At 44.1% G+C, this 23,467-nt stretch overlaps 2 protein-coding genes across 2 annotated transcripts; one reads left to right on the forward strand and one right to left on the reverse strand.

The window, feature by feature from the left end:
- Positions 1-115: 115 nt before the first annotated feature.
- On the reverse strand, positions 116-20,032 carry trpm5 (transient receptor potential cation channel, subfamily M, member 5; the record flags this gene model as incomplete). Its single annotated transcript, XM_079291013.1, has 26 exons — positions 116-246; positions 378-468; positions 604-676; positions 1,395-1,527; positions 1,742-1,920; positions 2,063-2,231; positions 2,407-2,581; positions 3,357-3,489; positions 3,665-3,783; positions 5,970-6,228; positions 6,602-6,703; positions 6,792-6,904; positions 8,061-8,206; positions 8,367-8,490; positions 11,518-11,661; positions 12,628-12,975; positions 13,546-13,664; positions 13,873-13,972; positions 14,243-14,428; positions 14,828-14,892; positions 15,687-15,864; positions 16,005-16,177; positions 16,583-16,763; positions 16,866-17,022; positions 17,963-18,030; positions 20,006-20,032. 26 exons carry the CDS (start codon positions 20,030-20,032, stop codon positions 140-142), a joined length of 3,669 nt encoding a protein of 1,222 aa, XP_079147139.1. The 3' UTR covers positions 116-139.
- A 1,302-nt stretch (positions 20,033-21,334) lies between these two features.
- cdkn1ca (cyclin dependent kinase inhibitor 1Ca) lies at positions 21,335-21,975 on the forward strand (the record flags this gene model as incomplete). The annotated part of the gene is made up of 2 exons (XM_079291055.1): positions 21,335-21,751; positions 21,875-21,975. The coding sequence occupies exons 1-2, from the start codon at positions 21,352-21,354 to the stop codon at positions 21,973-21,975; spliced, it is 501 nt and encodes a 166-aa protein (XP_079147181.1). The 5' UTR covers positions 21,335-21,351.
- Positions 21,976-23,467: the final 1,492 nt, after the last annotated feature.

Raw genomic sequence — 23,467 nt, forward strand, 5'->3', positions numbered from 1 at the left:
CATCTGAGAAAACACTTAATTTAAAGTCCATTTAAATCAATTCCCCCTTCCCCCCCCCCCAATTATCATACCTCAAAATATTCTCAAAATTGTACATATAGTGTCATAAATAGCTGTCTGCGTGCTACCAGTTAGTGTTTTATTCATCGATGTATGGAAACTTTTTGTTGGCTCCATATCCCGAGTGACCTGGTCTGGCCTCATCCTCTTCTTGTTTGACTTCTCCGCTGGTGCTGCTTAGACACACTGAAACGTCATATTGATATTTAGTTCGATCAAAGTACTTAGTCGTGCAAGAGTATGATCACAGTATATTGCTGTTAGAAGAGAACAGTGTTCATGTCTATTGTCACGTGATTATCAGATTCTTGACTCACATGGAGCTCTTGGAGCTTCTGTCCCGCACTTGAGAGTGCTTTGAGAAAAGCACTCTGCCATCCAGGACAACACCTCTCCACAATATCTGACCTGGACAACGGCAGAAATGACCGAGGGTTCAAACTGTCTGTCAGATTACTTACAAAGACAGTGTTGTATGAAACAGGCTTAGGAATACGCATCTTCATTGTGGGTCACATGGTGCTGTCACTTTTTCAGATTTACCTGAGCCTCCATGGATACCAGTCGTTTCTCTTGGTCCTTGAACCCACCGACAATCTTCAGCAAGCTCTGAACCCTTGGTCACAAACAAGACATATGCTGCAATCATCCTTTTTTTTTTTTACAACTTGAGGGCAGAAGCTACATGCATGTGTTCAGGGGGTAACCTCTGGATCTGAAAAGTGAAGCCAATGGCTACACCTGCATTCTCTCCACTGTCCACCAGGGGGCGACTCCTCTGGTTGTATAGAAGTCTATGAGAAAATGACTCTACTTCTCTCTTGATTTATTCCCTCAGTAAACATTGTAAACATGAGTTTATGTCTCAATCTCTAGTTTCAAGTCTTCTTCAACACAGCATGATGTTCATTTAGTACATTATGGTCCATTTAGAGTCAAACAGACCATAAAGCAGGGGATGCTTTAGGGCGGGGCTACACGGTGATTGACAGGTCACTGACACCAGTCCGTTCTGGGAGTTTACCATGTTTTTGTCTTCGGACTTCAACCCTTTCATTGTGTTTTCATGAAAGTTAGTTTTTAAATTTCTGGTCGCCTAAAATTTTTATTCAACGACCGGTTGCACTTAGCTCCACCCTCTCATGTCTTTTCTGGTTGCAAAAAACTAAGATGACGGCGGCTAAAAACGCGTCAAACCGATGGGTGACGTCACGGTGACGACCTCCACTATTCACAGACAGTCGATGATAGTGTCCAGTGTGGTTATCATACTGTTAAACTCCTACCATATCACAGTTTATAGATTTTTACAAAAATGACAAAACAAGCATTACTTCGAGGAGGTACTCTTGAGTCTCTCCTCACTGCTCTCCCAATGCTGGCGCTCCAGTTTGGCCAGGTAGTTCTCTTTCTGCACCGTCTCCCATGTTATCATCCTCTGGTCGAGCCCCGCCGGCAGCTCCCTGTCTAGCAAAACACATACATACACAAGGAGGCAGTCCAATAACCAATTGAGCAACAGGCAATTCCCGTGCACAGAGAATACATAAACACACAGCTCGTTTTCCAGCATTTCTTTTCATTTTAATTTAGCCCGATAAGCCACAGTGAACTATTTCTAAATCTTCTTGTATTAAAGTACAATGGCTTCCAAATGAAGGCGTGAATATAACCTTCATACCGAGTTGCTCCTGCTTGGACGCGGGCTGTTTGACCAGGCTGAGGAGGAGCTGAGAGAGGTGGCTGATGATGATGAAGGGCGGGGCCAGTGCCGGACGGCTGTGGTATTCCACGATCAGGTTGTATCTCTGGAACTTCCAGAAGATGTCTGCGTTGCCCTGCACAACCTGGAATGTGTAGCTGCAAAATGGCAAAAAAGACAAAAAAAATCAGTTCATGTTTTTGATTTGTTTTACTTACAAAGAAGCCACTAGCGTGTGTCAACGCATGTCGTCGGACAGACAAACATGTGGAGGGTTTTTCTGGATTGCCCGCCTCTGACCTGAACATGGCAATGAGCAGGTTCAGCAGCAGGACATTGGTGACAAGCAGGAAGATAACCAGCAGCAGGATGACCAGCCAGTTGGCGTAGATGTTGGGACACGGCGGACGCAGGCCCATGATAATCTCCTCTGAGTCATTGGTGCAGTTCATTTCAGGCATGCGAGCAGCTGTGCTCCGTTAAATGAAGAAAATTAGATTAGAAGACATCAGGCCGACGGTAAGCATCGCTGATCGCATAAATGAATATAAAAACAGCATCTTACACAACAGACACACCGCACATCTTTCATGGATGAACACCCATTTCAAAAGTTGCAGAAATTAACATCTGCTGTAATTTACCGTCTATTTCCTCCAGGGGGATCTGGCCAAAAATGTGCAGGTAAGGGCGGTACAAGGCCCTCCGAAACACCCAGTCGATCCTCGGGTCGTTGGGGTGGAGAAGAGCCTGGGTGGCGACGCCGTACGCAATCATCCACACGCTCAGGAAAAAAAGGAAGAAGAAAACGTCCTTCATCTGTAAAGGAGAGAAAAACATGTTTCTTTATCTTCTCAATGGGCTACACAAGGTCTACATTGACTACGTTTACGTGCACATCCTTGCACTAATAATCCCATTTACATGCAGCCTTTTGCACTCTAATGAACGTAACCGGTGGCGCACTGTTTGATTGTGCGAACACAGCCTTTGTCTTTCATTGCACCTTCTTGAAAAGGTTGGCGTTGAGATATGTGAGCATATCCAAAAGCCTGTTTGTATCCAAGTCCTTACGACTAGAAATGCGGGCTTTTCTTTCGGGCATGCATCTCCGCAAACTGTTGGTGTTGTTGGACAACTATAAAATGCACAGAGCTGACCGTAAACATGCAATAGGCCTCGTGTTGAGACACTGTTTCTGAATGCGCTGCATACATGTCTAAATAATGTGGGAAAAAAACGATTATAAGCATATTCCACATGTCTTAATCGGAAAAGATTATTGTCATATTTGGAATATAAGTGTGTAAACTCAGTCATTGTCTTCATCCATGTATACCCATGAGCATTACTTAAAGGCCTCAGTTTTTGGGGAGGGAACTTAAAGAGACAGGCACTGAAACGGAGCGTTTCACACAGAGGGTGAATACAGACATATTTAGACTGACAGTATGAGAAAGTGTCTTTTTAACATTAAAGCATGGAAACATGTGCTCGGAGAAATCCAAGTTTGAACCTGAGAACGAGCATGACATGTCCCCTTTCAAATGTTCATAATTACAATGTTTGCGTAATACTGCTCCGTTCTGCTCACCATTCTTTCCACAATGATGATCTTGGGGCCCAGCTGCTTATGAATGGCGAAGATGTGGATCAGACGGAGAGTGAACACCATGAAGTCGATCGCCAGAACTGTCCTTCCTGCCTCGTACGTGTCCTCAACCATCCTGCAAAATGAAGCAAAAAAAGAAATGACAGTTTGTTTTATTCCTTCTTCCCATTCAGTGATTCATTCATGCAATCGCTCCTTTGTTTTAATGCTCTATTCTATGCCATCACAACAACAAACCTAGAGCCTGTCGTGTCATGTTATATTTCTCCAGTGTCATCAATGCCAGTTACCTGCACGAGACCCCGACAACAAAGAGCGAGATGGCGACCATGTCACACTTGTTCCAGTTGTCCTCTACGTACAGTTTGAACTTCTTCAAGATGCTCATCTCTTCGTCCGTGAAGAAGCTCTGTGTCAGAGAACATAGTTCATGACGATAATTATTTGGACATTTTTGAAAAATAAAAAAGTTCGTTGATTAGAAAACCAGAGTCCTGACACGCCTGCGGGGACAAAAGGGAGTTAGCAGCGACACAGTCCTGCGTCTTTAGAAACACCTGCATGTGTCCCAACAATCCTGTGAAATGTCTCTCGCACTCAAGAGTGTGCGGTTGAGTCGTCTGCTGTGGTGTGAACAGGGAAACCTGTAAGTGCATCAACAGCGGCTGCTTGGTGCCTCGATGGGGCAGTAGGTTGGAGAACAAGCTGAGGGAAGTATGCCGTGTTCATAAAGTGGTAGACTGCTGCGTAAGCCCCGGCTGTACGACAACAAAGCCCCGACATGGTGACCGAACACTCAAAGTACCAAGCAAGACACAGTGGTCCTAATCAGCAGCACGATCACAGCGGCTACGCTGCCGTGTAAATGGAAAAAATGTTTTAAAAGATTCTAAAAGCTCTGAAGCCCCTAAATAAGATCGGATGCTACCAAATACCTTTACACAATGAGTTAAATAAATCTAAGTGTGACATGATCAGTCTCATGATCTCAGTCTATGTATATATACACACACACATGTACATATACACATATATCTTATGTTTGGAGTTCACTCAAAGGCATGAGGGAGACTTCAAACATGTTTTATCGTTTCAATATTTAAGCGGTGGCTTTCCTCTCATGGACGCTCCAATGTCCTCCAGCTCCTTCAGGGTTATCTTCGGTCTCTTTGTTGCCTCTCTGATTGATGTTCTCCTTGCCTGCCGAGAGCATTGCTCCTCTTTTGACAGGTTTGTAGCGGCGCAAAAGTCTATCTACTTCATAATAATGGATTTAGTGATGCTGTGTGGGAAGTTTCAGATCTTTTTTTAACAACCCAACCCTGATCTGGACTTCACCAGAACTTTGTCCCTGGCCTGTTTGGAGCGCTCCGTTGTCTTCATGGTCTTTTAAGAACAGGTGTGTATAGACTGAGACCATGTGACTCTCGCACACAGCTGGACTTTATTTAACTAATTATGTGACTTCTGAAGGTAATTGGCAGCATTTAGGGACTCATTTGTGGAAGTACAATGCATAAAATCATTTAAATTCCAGGTTGTAATGCAACAAAAACAGCACAGGGGGTGAAAACTTTTGCAAACCACTGTAAGTCTACTTCTACCAGCTCTTTTCTGTTCAGCCCAGTTCAGTTTCAGCGTGTTGAAGAGAAATAATTCCCCTCCAACATATTTGAATGAAAGCCGCGGGGGGAGTCTGGTCTTCCTTCGCTCTTTATTTGCTGATGATATCATGACCTTTTCACGGCATAAATCATATGCAAATAGAGCTGGAATGTTTCTTGGCGTAAGGTGTAGAGTTGGATACTGAGGGCAAACTAATCACATGTCATCAGATGAATTGGTGTTGGTTTAAAACAAGGCAGTGATAAATGATGTGTGAATAACTATGAATCAGCCCTGATTATCTTAAATCCCTCCCAGACTGACATTAAACAAATCGTCTGGAATAATACGCCTCAACCAGCATGTGATCACGAGTGATGTCTACATATCGACTGTATATTGCTACTTATCAATTGATGCAACAACAGATGGGTTTTTTACTACTTTGTGAGAGTGAGCAGCCTTACACCAGCCCATCTATCGCCTTTAGAAAACTTACAGTCTGTCACCGTGTCTTATGACAAGCATGGCGGGAAACAGAGGCCCCCTGGGCTATTGTCTTTCTTTGGGGAGAGGAATGCACCCCTGGGCTAGCACAACAGGGTCCCCTGCAGCAGTGCGGTTCTTTATTTGGAAACCTGTGCCGTGGTTCTGTTCAGCTCAGGGACTTTCTGAGCAGAGAGAACAATGCCTGTCCCATCTGGGGCCTTTGGGCCCAAGGGAGGGAGGGTTCACTGGGAAGAGAGTCAGAGCGGAAAGGTGGAAGGCTCATGAATCCTTAAAACCCCCAGAGAGAATGAGCTTATTGCAGCGATTCACGCTGACTTTTCCAGCCTGAATGCTGTCATGCAAGCAAATCTTCAAAAGCTGCATGGATAGCTATCCTCAACAACGACAGAATACATCACAAAACAATGATCCGAGGACTCAAAATGTGTTTGAAAACCGGGTTTTAAAGGCCCCAGCGAGATCGGTGGCTACGGCGGTCACCTGTCGGATTTCCTCCAGCACCAGCGTGAAGACCCAGAAGTAGAGCATTATCTCTTGGGGTCCGGGGCCGAGGGGCGGCGGCGGGCGGAAGTCCAGCAGGAGCACGTAGGTGAAGAGGACGAGGAAGGCGAAGTACATGAGGACGTTCCCGAGGAACACGGTGACGGCGGCGCTCCAGAAGCGGCGCCAGCGGCGGAGCAGGAAGCGCCACCACACCGAGGCGCAGCTCTGGGCTGCCGGACCTCCGGGCGACGAGTCCCTTTGAAGACCGAGAGACAGTATCATGATTTACACGCTGGGCCATGGGAAGAGTATGTTTTAATCATTGATTATTAGGTTTGTTGATGCAGTCTGGATGCACTCAGGGGTTTTGTGTTATGTCAGCACATTGTCTTGCGTGGTGGGTTTTACTCATTTTTATGATATGTTTTATGTGTTTTATCATGTTTTTGCTCAAACCTGTGTGTCTAACTTGGCTTTCACTTGGGGACAATGAAGTTGAAGTTGAAATTAAAATGTGACCGCTTTACCGTCAGTACACAATGCAGTTCAACATCTCAAATAATGATGAACAAATGTCTTTTTTCAGATTATTTATCAGCAATGTGAGTATTATTTAAGTGCAAACTCACAAAGGGTCATCGTCGTCAGTCAGCAGCAGAGCCTTTTCCGTGTCCAGACTGTCCAGCTCCACGAACTGCTCGCGGCTGTTCCGGTTATCGAGTTCCTCGTCGCTGAGAAACACGTGACAGAGCGCGTCAGTGCACACAACACAAAAAGATGCATCCGCGTGGCTGAGAAGAATCACTTCAAGTGGATCACCTGAACTTAATGAGGTTGGTCCAGATGAGCGGCGGACAGAAGAAAGACGCCACGAGTTTGGCGATGCCCGTGTCCGTCGTCATCGCCCCCCACCAAATCTTCGTGAGCAGGGCCTGACCGTTAGAAAGGTCAGACAGGGTCACACAGCAGTGGAAACAAAACCAACTCAACATCTGAATGAAAATCCACCACAAGAGGGAGTCAGCTGCCTTTGAGTATTTCTGCCTTTCAGTCTTGTGACTAAACCCACAGCAGCCTCAAACAGGGAGCTGGTTGTCAGATGAAGAATGCTAATTTCCCCCTCCTCTATGAACCATTTCATAAGACGTGTGAACCGTTTCCTTCTCCGCAGCTGTCTTGTTGCAGTCTGATGAGTCGCTTTCATGAAAAGGACACCCGATGCTCAGTCATGGGTTTGTCCACCTTTTTTACCAGACCAGTGAAATACACCTTCTCTTGAAACACCGCATCCAATTTAAAAAGGCTTCTTTCTTTCTTTACCAAACGTGTGCTTCATACAACAGTTGTCTGCACACTAACCGTCCTTTCACTGCTGACATTGAACGCCGATGAACTCTCAATGTTGACTGTGTAATGTCAAGGGCGTCTATCTTTCTAAAATTGTAGAGAGAATGGAGTCCGCTGACGAGCAGAGTGAGAGGACTTTGAACTAAGTATCTCACGGCATGCGATGCCCTTGAAAGTGTAGGGCAACAAGGTGTTTCAGTACACAAGGCAGCAAAATGAATTGCGTAATGAAACGCTGTGGGTGAAAGTTAAAGGGGACATGTCATGACAATCTGACTTTGCACATCCATTCTGGTATCTGGGGTGAATACCAACCCACAAACTTTTAAATAAGACAACCCAGTTCACCTTTAATGGGCTACCTCGATCAGAAAACATGTTTACTCAACAAGCCATGCAGAATTGGCTCCTCCACATTCGTCACACGCTGATTAGGATATATACCCACCCCCCCCCACCCACAGCTTGAGAACTACCTTTGCAAAGGTGCACCATGTTTTTTTTTCTTAAAGAGACAGGCGCTAAACTGAGTGTTTCAGACGAAAGGGTGAACACAGGTATGTATATTCAGACGATTTAAGAACAATAAGTGTTTTTGAACATTAAAGCATGTAAACAGGTTCAAGTAGAAACCCAAAATGCAGGTATGAACCTGAAAACCAGCATGGCTTGTCCCCTTTAAATGTTTCAAAATAACAAAAATAATGAGTTCAATTGGAGCCAAATGAGCATCCTTGTTACCTGGACTCCATCGTGGGCAAAGAAGGCTTTGGCATCTGCCTCAGTGGCCAAGTTTAGGACGGTAGATTTGCTCCAGCAGTGTGTTCTTCTCACTAACAAAGCATAAGCCCTGTCTTCACTGTTGGAGTAGCACTCTCCAAAGACATCTGCCACAATTAGAACAGTAGATACACAGTGTCAACCGCTCGGCTACATTTGAAGAATTTGCAGATCCATATTTCATTCCCTTCCACTTCTTTCTGTTGTTTGAGGTCAGGGAGTGTGCCTTTGTTTTGATCACAGTCATGGAAAGGTTTATATACTCACCAAGGGCGAACTGCTCATACTTCGCCTCCTTCATACTGCGTGCAGACTCTGCCTCAGATTCCAGTCGTGCCATCTCTTTCAGAATCTTACAACCCGCCAGCGCTGCCGCAACCGCCTCAGGGCCCTGAAGGATTACAAGAAAGCTGGAGCCAAGAAATGGGTCTGGGAGCGGGATCTGAGGAATCTAGTTGAGAATTTTAGAAACCCGCGTGTACTGTGTGCACCAGGCTGCACATATGGTGCATACTTCACGACTTACATAAAATGTAAGCATTCCTGTGTTGCTCAAGTGATGGTATTTGAAATTATAGACCACTTTTCACGATATTTACCACTGAAGTGAACAGGCCTTCAACAGCGGAAGAGAACATTCTTACTTGTAGCCTGTCTTCACCTGTCAATCAGCTTGAGCGAGAGCAGGTTCAAACCGCATGCTTTGAAGTTTGATCGTGGACTCACCTCACCTTGGAAACGACTAAAGTGGTGTTGAGGTAAAGAAAAGTTACCCTCATGCTTAAAGGACTTTGCCAGTGTTTTTTATTCCATGTACTCTTTTCTGCTCACTATTTCTCAAAGCCAACCATGTTTTTTTTTACCCTCCATCTTATTGTTCACATTCAATCTTTTAATACATGTGATGTAGAATTTGTTTTTTGAAAAACTTGACGTCAAACAGCAAATGATTCCTTTAAATTGTGTAAGTGCCAAATAACTAGTTGTGAATGTTGCCAAAACTTTCAAAATCATAACCAATTTCTTTTGTTTTAAAGTAGAAGACAATTACAGCTGAATTCATCAGCAACAGTTGAACTGTTCGCATGCACTGCGTGTGTTTAGGAAGTAACGATGTACACGCACACCGTTATGCCAGCAGAGTTACAGGAATCGCACAGCTTGTTTGACCTGCTGCCAAAACAAACCCCACAGCACTCGATATCAGACAGTCGGCTGCAGCAGAAGTTGACGTTTGCCAGCAGAAACAGTCTTGGAAAGGAAGCGCGGTTCCCTCCAGCAAGGATTCAAAAAACCTGCAGGTCTGTACCGGGCACAAACACACTGACACTGGAAGAATTTGGAAGCAATCTCATCAGAAAAACTAGAGCGCAGACAATGGTGCATTCACATGCTCCTCGGATGGTTCCATTTCCCAAGTTGGGAAGTTCGTAATGTAGGAAAAAAAACATGGGTCCTACAAATAAGATGTGTTGTATTTTATTGCTCAGAGCGTTAGCTGTTTCCGAATTGTTGTTCTGACTTGAGGGGGCATCTCCTCGTTGGGAACACATTTTTCAGATTATTCCGACGCCACATGAGTGCAGCACAGATGCCCTGTCTGTCATGTTTTTAGTGCATGTTAATGCATGCCATCGTGCTCCCACTCTGCGCTGTCCTTTAGCACCTTTAATGAAAGTGTTATCGTGGTTCATCAACGTCGGATAAATACTTTTCTCCCTTTTCTGCTGACAGACAAACAAACAGACAAAAAAGGCTAACCGAGCAGCAAACATAAATGTTGTTTTTGTTGACCGAAATGTCAGCAGATGTGATTTTTTTGTTGTTGAAATATGATGATGACGGGTTGTTGTATATGGGTGTTACCAGGCTGTCTCCTCACGGTGTTATGTTGAATACCGTTTCCCTCCAAGGGAGCACTGTCATTTTAACCAGGCGGCAACCTCCGGTTCTGCCGAGTGAAGCCGATGCATTCTCTCTACTGACCACCAGGGGGCGACTCCTCTGGTTGTATAGAAGTCTATGAGAAAATGACTCTACTTCTCTCTTGATTTATTACCTCAGTAAACATTGTAAACATGAGTTTATCATCTCAATCTCTAGTTTCAAGTCTTCTTCAATACAGCATGATGTTTCTTTAGTAAGCTAACTGTCTCCTGGGTCCTCGGGTAACACCAGGTGGGTTTCCAGGTCAGTCAAAAATGTGCATGAGGATAGAATGAAGAGGGTGATAATCAATGTGTTCTTTATCAGAACAGAAAACCTTTAGTTCTTTCTGGTAAAAATTGGCATTATAATCGATTATGTTTGTTGTAATATAGTGTGAATTTCACCAGGTAATATCAACCTTTAAATGGGACATATATAAAAAAAAACGTTAAAGCATTAAAGCATGTAAATATGTTCTTGTAGAAACCCAAAATACAAGTATGAATGGGAAAATGAGCATGATACATCCCCTTTAATGGCCATGTACCCTGAAGAAGAAACCTAACATGACACACATAAATAAAGAGCAACATACTAAAACGGAGGGCTTTCCATTTGAAGCGACACTTAGCGGTGTGGACCTCAACCGTCTTGATTCAAATGATCAATATTCATATGCACCACGCCCGAAATTTATAAATGGGGGTATTTTGCTAGCATAAGCCAGCCGGCAAGGATAATTGTGATGTGGCTTTCACCACGAGAGATACTTCAGACAATGGAATTATGAATGCAGAAATCCCCGCCAGAGTGTGAGTGGGGAAGAAAAGATCTGCAGTGGGGGGGGTTGTACACATACCCAATGCAATTACCATCATTTCAGACAATGTTTGAAATAAGACGCAGGAAAGGAGCACATGAGGGTGACCGCTTGTGAGATTACAGTAATTGGTTCCCTCAGTTCGGGGAAGGGCAATAAGGAAATGAAAGGTGCCTTGAAGAGACGTTAAAAACAAAGAGCAATTATCATTGATTAGTGTCTTTTAAACCATTCATAGTGCATCAACCCCATGTCAGGATATATTTCGCATTAACTTCATCAGGACTTTAGATACGGCCGCACTACCTCACAGCTCGTTGAATACGCTGCCTCATGAGGCAGCACGACCTTCATTTGACTAATGTTCCTGAGATAAGATAGCTTTTTAGTTCACCTGAGTTCTTCATAAATATGCCGTTTGTAGTGCTCTTTTATCTGCGGTGGCATTTTCATGTGGCAGGACTGACCTACACCTGTGCTGCGCTGGCCCACATCACTCTTGTTCCCTCTGAATCTAGAGTACAAACGAGCACAGCATCATTTAACTTGCTTCAATTTGGTTTTGAATGGTGTTTGCCATTGCCAGGCACGTTTGGGCTTTCATCGATCGAACTACACAGAGCTGAGATCATACGAGCTGAACCGAATAAAGAAGCGGACAAGACTGACCATCGCCCAAAAGTAGTTGGCCATCTGCTGTCGGTTCTGAAGGACGGCCCAGAGGAAGAGGTCCCTCCATGGATGTTCGCAGCGCTCCTCTGACTCCACCAGGTTCTTCTGGGAGTGGAACAGTCGGCCCTTCGCTGGCTTCTCCTAGAGCGCACACACTTTATTAAATATGTATAGCAAACCGAGTAGCTGCACGCAGTTTACAGGAGCATGCGGTTATTACATGGGTCATAAAATCAATTGCACATATCACATCTACGGTCATTATTGCAAAACAAATGACTTCATCTGCCACGAAAAACATGATTGTTTTAACTGGTAGTCTGTCAGTCCGTGTACAGGAGATGTAGGTATTTTAAAAAAAAGAAAAATGCATGAAACAGGCCGAGCTGACAGACCCTCTGACAAGAAGCAATTTGATTTTAAGTCATGATCTGAGCTATGATTTCTTTTTAACAGCTTGATACAGTGCAAACAACATCCAGAGATGGGTAATTAACTGCAAATCTAGAGGGTCAATTTAGATGAGATTTCCTAGGGAGTGAAAGCAGGTTTGGTGTGCGATGATCCATTTCTTCCTTTCCGCAATTATGGTGAAATTCGAGGGCCCCTGTCACAAAAAAAGAAATGTGAAGGGTCGCACATTGGCTAACAGGACAGAAAACACGAAAACGACATAGTTCGGACATCATATTCTGTTTTTACTGGGATTACCGAAGAATTGCGACAACGTTGTTGGTTCGATTATATGTTTTAACCCTACAAGTGCAGGATGAGAACAACATTAAAGATTCACTGTTTTCCAGGAGGTGAGTTTACCGTGACGTCTGTATACTGCCTTGCATCTTTCAGGCATTTAACGGTTTCAAATGGAAAAGTCTGAGAGGGTTAGAAGGGCAAATCACTGTCCACTCACAACTCATAGACCAACGCAAACTGTGACAAGGGAGCAGAAATACTGTAGGCATTGCTTAATTTCAAGATATCACAAGCCAAAAAGGATGAGAAATACAGTACAAGGTGGACCTTAATCCATCAGTTGAAAGGATCTCTCATTCAGTGCAGGATATATGATTTACTGGAACTTCCGAGACAGAGCGAATCACTCACTGTGGGAATCTTTTGGTAAAAGCCTTTGCAGGAGTCGTGGAGGAAGTCTTTCAGCACTTTGGCGACCTCGTAGAGGGTGAAGCGGGGTTTCCGGTCCCCTTGCTCGTGCGGATGGTGCCCAGGTGGACCGGGCACCCTGCCAGCTCCGAGCAGAAGCTGCTTCTCCTCGTACTTCTTGAGGAGCAGGTTGTGAAAGAGGCTCTTCTCCGACACGGACCAGTAGAGCTCCTGCAGACGGCCGTAGGTAAGGAACTCGCTGAGGTTCACGCCGTTGTCCACAAAGAGGCGCACGAAGTCGGGTTTGTCATTGATCAGCGCATCCATCATCACCTCTTCGAGGTCGCATGCCTGTAAAGATTGAGCGTCTTTGTTACAAAGACTCATGAAGCAACAGTCCTCTTTACTTCATGTGAAAAGGCTTTCATAATTCTCCTTTACTGTAATGGACACTGGCTTACCAAACATATTTCTGCACGATCTAATGAGTCACTGGTCAATAAGTCCCTCCCATATTGATTGAATACAAATGTAGGTACGCCAGCTGCAAAGCCCAAGGGATAGAAATGAGTGGGTAGGTAGAGCTATATCTCAAAAACTATTGGGTGGGTTGTCAGTTTTGTACAGACATTCATGGTCCCCAGAGGATGACTCCTACTGAATTTGATGATCTCCTGATTGCTTCTCTCGCGCCACCGTCATGGTTGACGTTAGTGTTTTTCAGTGAAATGTCGTGTCAGTTAGTTAATGGATGTGTGTTGATCAAGCAGCAACCTACGTTGCTGCAAAATGAAGCCAACATTATGCCAACAACTGCATTTCATCAAATGGCCTCTTCAGGCTCCAAAAGCGAGTCAATCCCACTGAATATGAGACAAAGTTTAATTACAAACCTCTTCTCAAGATGACTGGTCAACTCACCTTCCACTCCACATCCCCATTAAAGATGTCACTCTTGGCGATGTCCACGCGGTTCCAGGCCACAGCCAGCTTTAGCTCGTCAAGGAAGTCTTGGGCTTCCTGGCTTTGGCTCTTACAAGCTGATACACACATACAAATACACACACACACACACACACAACATACAAGATGTCAACAGGTTCACAATATATGAAGTGCCCGAAATGTCAAAGCCCTGTCTCTCTCTCCATGCAGCTTTTAAGTTAAGAAACCTTTGCAGTAATTGTACAGCCTGAAAAAAAGAATTTGCAAGTTTCTCGACAACACATCTCTCACGAGGTACTTTACCCTTGACTAGAGCTTTGAGGATGACCGTGTCCAGCTCGGCGCTCTCCTGTTCAGGGTCGTGGACAGTTAGGAGATGCCCGTGATCAAGTATCTTCTGGATCTGATTGGCAGGTTGACAGTCAGTTATTACTAATACCTCATTTGATAATGCATTGTTTATTCAAAATTACAATCCCTTGTGTATGTCAGCTCCCCCCCCCCCCCTCCTCCCCTTCACATCCTAAATTAGGTCATCACAAACACATTTTGAAGATAAGGATGAAAATCCCACACCAGCTTCCCTCACAATCTTCCCCCAGTGTGCCCCATTTTTCTGGCAACACGAACGTGATGCGTGTATGCGCCTGCCTCCACTGCACATCGCTCTCACCAGCTTGACCCAGTTACTGATGTCTGTGCCGTGGTGGGCATTTGGAAAGGTGTCCAGCAGCAGCTCGTGAACACTGTCCACATCCCAGCTGCCCCTATTCATCAGCGTGACGAGCATGTCGGCCACGCCTCCCGAGCCTGCCAGGATCAGCCACGGTGTCGAGTTGCCAATGCCTTTGTGCATCCTCTGCAGACAGGAACACAGTGTTCAGACTCGCTGGTTAAACTCACAAACATACCTCGTGTTTCACTGAATAACTTCTCAACTGAACACAAACAAAGAAATATATCGATCGGCTGCATGCCATAATCGTGGTTTGTGGCTCTGTTTATGCAAATTCGGTGGCTTTTCTAGCACAAGAGATTAGTTTTGTGGAAACGGAATTGATTCCTCAGTCTGGCTTTGGCCCGTGACTTCAGGAGGTGGCACAACCAAAATTTGATTCAGTGCTTAATTCTCGAGCCAAAGCCACTGTTTGATTGTGGACATTCACAAAAATATATCCAGCTCTCAAAAGGTCTCTTCGTGGTCACATCTTTAACGTTCTTGAGTGACTAACTAGCAGCAAAATAAAATGAAACTCACCTTCAGGATCCTGGGCTCCCCGTGGACCAAGAGACACAGAACAGGGATCTCGAAACTGCCTACGCCTGAATGCACCAAAGTAAAGTACATTTATAATCACATCGTATGCATCTCAAATTATTACTACATCCCGCTGTTGTGCAAATGGTACATACAGGCATCAGCTGTCAAGCAAGCTCAGGAACAGCTTCTTCCCCTCAGCTGTCCCTTTACTAAACTCTGCACCACGGTGATAGCCCGGTTACCTCCCATATGGTGACAAGTATCCGAGTCACAGTTTCTCTTTGTCTCCTTGTTGTCAGCAGACTGATGTTCCTAATTGTTACATTTGAACCATTTTGAACTGTATTTCTTTTTTGTTTCTTTTGTAATTTGCGGTTGAAAGACAAAAAAGATAAAAAGAATGGGATGTTGGGGAGTCTGCTCACGTGCTGTTCTTTGGGAGACAGTTTGTTTTCGTTCTTATATATTTACTCCCTTCTGGCGGTAAAGAGTGCATACCCAACACACAGAATGTCAATTGCAGACGCATTGCAAAAGTCAGCAGATGTGCCTTCACTGAACTTTACGATTTCGAGGCTTATGATTTTACAGCGAGCCATCTGAAAAAGGTCATAAAATATGAAACAGGCTTTATTTAACAGTATATGAAGCAGCCACCCGTACTACGAACAGCTCGACGGAGAAATAATACTTAATGCGTCTATCATTTAAATAAAATGAGTACTCCTACTTTTAATGTTTGAGTGAATTTAACTGTCTGTTTAGTTTATTTATACAAGTAAACGCAGGACCTCAACATTCACTATTTTAAATTCTGGTGTTGTTATTAAGGATTCTCATGACTGAGGGGCTTTACCTCCATAACCAGTGCGCTGAAGAGAGATGTGTTTGAGCAGCTTCACCCTCATCTCACTGGTGGCTCCTGGTCTGTTGGGATCCTCCTCCACCAGCACAAAGTGGGAGTGATGGCTGTCCAGGGAATACACCGACCCATGAGGCAAATCCTGCGGCTTGTACTCTGCAGGCTCGTCCGCCTTGATGGCAGGAATGCGGGCATGCAGAAAGACGAGAGGACAGCATGAGCTCACTGTTGTGAGAGGTGTAAATATTTGCTTTTATTGTCATTGCTGCAGGTTTTATAAGCTCTATATATGGCCTGTGTATGAACAGAAACCTTGGGGAAGTTGCTGGTGAGCGCCTCTCGGTTGTGGATCATGCTCCAGGGTGCGATGCCAATGGCCACGACGCGGACTTTAGAAGAGGTGCTGGCCAACGAATGATCTCTCACCGCCTGGCCCAAGTGCTTGGTGATGCCAAAGCGAAGGCCATTCGTCAGAATCCATGCCCCTAGAGAACACATTAGCAGTTGCATTTGTGTGTGCATTCGGTCATTTTTTGTGTGCACTTTGTAGCGGGATCTATGGGAAGAAGCAGCGAGTCACTGCTATGAGTATGTATCAAACCAGTTGTGTTCTGGATTCCAGGATTCCTGGATGGCCTATTGATGATGTAGATTAGGTTACTGCCTAAATGGTTATAACGCATTCTGTGTTCGTCCTGAAAGTCCTGAACGCATTCTACTCATCATGCAATTAAAAAGCACATGAAAACGACTTCCCACATCTGAATAAAAGATAGGATTCCCTCTTGGTGATTCTTCCACCAGCCAACAGAAGACGACAGAGAACACATTCTCCATCATTGGCTGTTGATTTCAAAAGGCAAGGCCATGTTCGGCCCTTTGATGATCACCTGTGCTCTGTGCAGCCTTCACAAGTCCTTTTCTTAAAATGTCCCTGAGCCAGGGCTTCATCTGAGTCAGCTCATCGCCGCCCACCAGTGACACCACCAGGTGTGGGGGAGCGAGGCCCCACTCCTCCGTCAACATCTGGTAGATCAGCACTGGGTCGGTGTCGCTGTGCACCCTCACGAACTGAAAATGAAGAGACGAGGCGATATGTCCTTATTGTCGAAAGATCTATTTCGCAAACTCTCCCAATGCCGTGATAGAACCTTCAGCTTTTGTTGGTTTCACCTTTCCTCTTGTCTTTGAAGAGCCAACGAAGTCAATGTCGCCCACTCTTCCCGATGCCCATTGGCTCTTCTCCTGCTTCATTCTGCCGGCAAGGCCTCTGGCTACGTTCTCCAGCGTCTCATCCACTGTCGAGCAGCAGGAACAGCCCAGCAGGACACTGAGAGAAACACGCATTCAGTGGATATGTGAATTGCATCATAGAGTCCTTTCTACCAACACACAATAGCTGTAGCATGATCTCTGATCTCCTGCTCACCCGTCTCACTGTATTCCTCACAAACATGCACCAAGACTATTTTCTCTCATGCTGCTCTCCCATAGCGAAGCAAGCATTTGAAAAAGATTGTGGACTTTTTGGTCTGTACTTTTTCTAAATACAAAAGTATAATCTGCCCGATTATCATTAGCTCGGTGCTACATTTAAAGGGTCTCTATACGATATTCAGAGCATCAATATAGCAGCAATACAGTGGAGCAGAGAATGAAGTCGCTCTCCCTGTGTGTGGTTTAATCCGAGCATCTCTGGGCTTTGCTAATGTCGCCGGGCCGGACACAAGAGCCTTTTAGTGCATGTTAGTGCATGAGAGCGCGCTCCACTGGTTACAGCTGATAACGCCGTCCCGACCAACGGTGTCGACATAGAAACGTAGCACGTCACAGTGTGTCACAGCGTTTGATACCGAAGATCCCTTTAGCGTCCGCATCAGAAGCACCGGTGTCCTTCATGCTTTGGCTGCTTCGTCTGTAATCTGTTGTATCAAGAATGCAGCACTTTGCTTTTACTCTTAGTATTTAACAGGAAGCATTCTATTCTACTCGTTGACAATTGAAACCGAAAACTATACTTGCAATTCGTGAAGGCTTCTTAGTCCGGCACAAATGTTTGCTTCCTGTAGCACCTCTTACATTGATGGTCTGCTAACTGCAAGTCTGATCTGATTGCTTGCAAATGATGTGATGGTTGATGTCTTTATCTCGAACACTGAACAGCACTGTAATTCATTTTAAGATAAGAGGATCCGCCAGTTGTCAGGAATGTAAGGGAACAGACTGCAGTATCTGTTCGTATTGTCTTTGCCTTCTACACAACCACACACCTGTGCTCCTCTGACCACTCCAGTGCGTCCCCACATCGCAGACATCGCGGCTGTGGCTGCAGCGTCCCCTGTGATGAAAAAAATGCACAGACAGCAATTTCCTCTGAATCCATTGTGACTCGCTCGCCACTCTTTTCACAGAGAGGAAAGGCTCTTAGAAATACTTGTGGTCAATGCAAAGTTGGCAGAATTTTCATCCTCGCTTCATATGCAAAGCGCTTCCTGCGCGATGCTTGAACTAGAAATTCACAAAACACTGCCAGTCATAGACATGAAAACAAGAAAACTGGGCCACAATATTGTGGGCTTCTCACCAAAATCTCTAAATGTAAAACGCCTCGGATGTTTTGTCAAATGGCAATAACGTAGGTTTTATTAAGCACTCTAGAATCTGCTTTTGACATTATGACCTGGTTCGTATGTAGTTAATGTTTTACAATGAAAAAAGCAACCGTCTGTTTATCTCTGAATGCTTATAGTCATAGGAATAACTGACACTGAGTTCAGAAAGGAAACCCATTCATTATTGATAAGATAATCCGTTTGCCTGAGTGAACACAGACTTATTTGCGTGGGCTGTTTGTGGAAGATGAAGAGAACAAAACAAAAAAATGCTGCACAAGTGTACATGTCTTTGACAAAGAGCCTCCCTGGGCAAGAACAGTGTCTTAATAGAATTGCGGTGCGACGATTAACACACACGCGCGCACACACACACACACCGAGAGTCAATTTGTGTTCAGCCATCTGTCCTAATGTAAGTGAGCAGCTTGTTGTGGAGGCCTTTATTTGACTATAGGTCTGGATCTGGGAGGGAAAAGACAATTGGGTATGCAAACAGGACAATTTGCATGCAAAGATACGGACATAGACACCCTCACACACATACATTCCTACATGACCAACAGTGGACCTTCAAAACACTACAACCAAGTGTGGACCTCAGTTTCGGGTCACTTTACCTTTTAAGGTCATTTTACAGAATATCACTGCAAAAATGTTTTCTTTTTTTTTAAAGAGATTGCCAAGAGGGGACTTGCATCCTTGTGAGATGGGACCTCCATATACTGCAGTGGAACTGCCGGCACCCATTCTTTCACCTACTGAGTCTTCGTTTACCTCAAATACGTTCTTGTTAGAAATATTTAAACATTTTGCCGTGATGCAAACATTGCAAAAATAATCATGGTCACTTTAATTGAGAATGAACAATGTTTTACCTGCAAATCTGAAGTAACTTGGCTGCATGCACTAATATCAAGGACACAGACAGCACACTTTACATCTTGAAGTCGGGCAGAATGAACTTGTCTTTTCTCTAGCAGACAAGATGATGATCTGGGATGTCCTCATCCATTTACAGCAAGCACACAGCTACCGTATATCAGAGTATTTGTGTAGCTGTTGGGCCCAGCAACCCCCTTCGGACTCATGCCGAAACCTCTATTAAATTGAATGTGTTCATGAGAGAAAAAGCAATAGTCTGTTTCAAAATCAATATTTTGTTTTTGAATGTCAACCTTTTACAGCACATGAAGTAGTATTATCATGGGTAGAAACATTTATCTTTCACTTTAATAAACCAAAAGAGATAAGATATTGCACATAGAATAATGAGTAAAATGAGTAAAGTAAGGATAGCTTAGGGGAGAAATATAAGAAATACATTTTTTATAATATTGTAGGTGCATAGGTGCATCTCTGTAGGTTGTTATGGCTAAAAAAAAACATGCGACCCACAACTGCTTCATCTTCAAAGTCAAACTGTAATTACATCCTCAAGATATGAAATCATAAACTATTTTCCATTACGCAACACACAAATCATAGAATGATTTTCCCATATTGCTTTAACACCCTTGACATACAATGTTGGCTGGATGTGAGCCCGTGTGTATCATCAACAGACACACTGTTTTGTGTGAAAACGTTGGCCACCGTGTACAAATATTACACTTTAACCATAAATAATCTTTTCATTGCCAAATGTAAACATCTCTATGGTGATGAACATGAAGAAAAGACCACACTGTCCATACTCACCAGAGGTGTGCCTTGTCTCTCCTGCATGGCTCGAATGAATGTTCCTCCGACTGAACACCTGTAAGAGGGCTGCGGGGTTTTCCTGCACAGCCCTGAGGTGAACCACCTGGGCGATCAGGAAGTGGTGCAAGGGTGGGGCTCTCCTTCCTTTCGGCCAATCCCAGACACTGCCGCGCACCGTTGCTTTGCATGTCGGTCAGCCGCGGCAAATTGCTCTCATCAGGACCACATACTCCTGCTTTCATTTCAATTACCTTCCCGTATTATTTTACATACTGTAGCCACGTTCATGGGTGCACATTTTAAAATGGCACAATGTAAAATCGATTAACATTTATAAAAAAAGTTGTAATTCTCTCTATGAGCTCGAGCATTGATCCGCATTCTGTCAATTTGACCGCTTTGCAATATTTAATATGAGCTGAATGACACCAACAGACTTAACAAACTGGTTAAGAAGGCCGGCTCCATCATTGGCTGCAAACAAGACAATCTGGAAAGGTGGTGGAGAGGACACTGAAGAAACTATTATCCATGTTGGATAACCCGGATCACCCTCTCCACCACCTCCTGCAGGGACAGCGGAGCACTTTCTCCAACAGACTGATGCAGCTCCGCTGTCACAAGGACAGATACAGGAGAACATTCCTGCCCTCTGCAATATCGCTGTGTAATAAATCACCTCTGGCCAAGTCAAACACAAGACTGTAACACTGATGCACTGTTGTTGCTGCTGTTGGTGATCTTGTGCACTCCTGTTTTTTTGTTGTTTTTTTTCCTACTGAGTTAACTTAATACAATTCTATTCAGTGTATATACTGTGCATTTTTATTAATTGGTTTTCTTAAATGTAATAGGTCCTGCTCTGTTATTTTATTATGTTGTATGTAGTGTGAATTTTCCATTCCCAATATTTTTATTTTATTGTGTAACCCTGTTTGCTGCTGCCACAGACAAATTTCCCCTTGGGGATGAATAAAGTACTTTTCTATTCTATTCGAATACATAGCTGGCAATATGAGCCACAACCCTGATAAACTGCTTGAGATCATTCAAATGGAAAGTAGGACAAAAAATACTTTATCACAACATTACACAAAGTATTCCAAATGGAACGGGGACTGTGACTGATGGTGTCTGTGGTCTCCATCACACAATGAATGAATTACGCCCCTCTCCCCTTATGCAGCCAATCAGCAGCCTCTGCTCTTTGTGTACAAACAGGACATCGTGCGCCATGCAGCCTTTAAATGGCCCCGAGAGCGTTGCAATGTGCGGAGCTGAAAACAGCAACAGCTGAAACTACACCCAAAAGACTTTTCCCAAACCAAAACTCCAGCAGAAGCATGCAGAGGATGGATCCCATCGGGCGCAGAGAGTCGGTCTGCAGGAGTCTGTTTGGCCCGGTGGACCACGACCAACTGCACCGGGACTTGACGCTGAAGCTGCGGGAGATCACGGAGCAGGACAGCCGCCGCTGGAACTTTAACTTCCAGACGGAGACGCCGCAGTCCGGCAGGTTCCAGTGGGAGGAAATACCCGCAGACTGCGCCGCGGCCGTCTATCAGGAGTCCGCCGGGGAGGACGACGGGATGAGCGACCGCGAGGACAGCGGGGGGACCGACCAGGAGAACCGCTCTAGCGTCTCCAACACGCGCAAGAGTCCCGCCGAAGCGACGCCCGTCCGCAGGAAGAGGACGCTCACAAAACCGGCAGCCAAGCCCGGAAGCAACGCACGAATCACAGGTGAGGAACAAAAGTCTTACAGATCCATCTTGAGTTAGTTCACGCTGCAACCCACGCTTATTCAATTGAAAAAAAGATTCATATATTCAGTGAGGAAATATTTTCTTTTTCTTTTCGTGGCAGATTTTTTCGCAAAGAGAAGGAGGACGACAGAAACCAAGAGCATCCTGAATCCTTCCCCCACAAGTTCCAGTGAAGCAGCTTCATGCAAAACAATACGGTGAACACGCTGCTGAAAATGGGACTATTTACTGTATTATGGACTGGACCAAGGCCTATTCACTGCACCAAAGGATTGTATTTTATGTTATTTTATTTTATTTTATTATTGCCAGTTTTAGCATTTGTCAACCGGGGTGAAATTATACAATTTTCTGTTATTTATTCTATTTATGGACTTTAATTTAATTTAGTCTTATTAGTATTTTTTTTCTTTTCAAATATGTTAATTTATGATTTTTTTCTCATTGATGAATGAACTTTTTTTTTTGTTTCTGTATATTTCATCTCTTTGTCAGTCTTGTTGGTGGACTTCTGTAACACCAGCTGCTTCTGTTAACTTCATAGAAAAGCCTGTCCTTGTCATGTTTGCCTAAATGCACTGAGATTGTGAATGACTACAATTGTTGCAATTTCAATAAACTGTTTAATCTGTGACACTAATTCCACCTCTGATTGCGTGATTATTATATTTGCTGATGACTCCTTGGAGAATATTTCCTTTTTGAGATATAGCACATTGAAGCATTTCATATAATCAGGAGACCAAATTAATTTCTTGATTTAATTTTGCAACCACCAGCCATCAAAGTGGTTTATTCAGTCGTGTGTAGAATGTTAATGGCATCTTAATTTTGTTTCCTATCTTGTGGAAAATGAGACAAAATAGGTCAGAAAAGCTTAATCAGTTCTACAAACAATGCCTCACAATTCTACGGTCCAGGACTTAAAGCTTCCAAGTGAGCAGTACCCTGCAGCACATATACTGAGATGCAAACACTGAGCTGTAATATACAAAATAAAGTGTTTCTGTGCAAAACACATGTCTCTTTTGCATTGAGACAGTTTGCCTGAAGCAACAGACAAACATCTTGTCAGCCTTGCCTTCATATGGTAAAGGTGCTATATATGAGATTTCTATTTCTATTGTCTCCACATGGCTGTCATCATGACATACGCTGAGTCGGCGGCTCGCAGCAAATGGTGCTAACAGTGCTAACAACGTCAAAAGTGCTTCTGGAACAACGCTGTCAACACAGCACTGACACGCTCTGATAACATCTCACACAGAGGGAAAGCAACTTCATTTTTGCTCGGGTTGACATTAATTCTACTTTATCTTGACAGATACGATAGTTGTTTGCTGCTATATTAATGCTCTGGGTCCAGAATACTCCACCTTTAGATATTGCAACTGCTTCTTTTCCCCTAACATGTTGTTTTAAGTGCAGTATCAGGTTTTAAAAGCAAAGTCGTCATCATGAGAGTGACCAACACTTAATGAAAAAGCTGCTCTGTTACATTACTGGCATAACAAAGCTGACCCTAGACTCATGCAAGTGTAGATTTATGAAGAGAATTTAAAAGTATTAGACTTTCAATATGAATTCAGTCTCATGAGCTAGCACATCTTTGGCTTTGTGCTGAATTTGTGGCATCCACACGAGTCAGCTAATAATAAGTGTGCCTCTGAAGTCGTAGAGAAATCAATTCAAG

The sequence above is a fragment of the Melanostigma gelatinosum genome, assembly GCF_949748355.1.
Source record: "Melanostigma gelatinosum genome assembly, chromosome: 2".
Classification (NCBI taxonomy): domain Eukaryota; kingdom Metazoa; phylum Chordata; class Actinopteri; order Perciformes; family Zoarcidae; genus Melanostigma; species Melanostigma gelatinosum.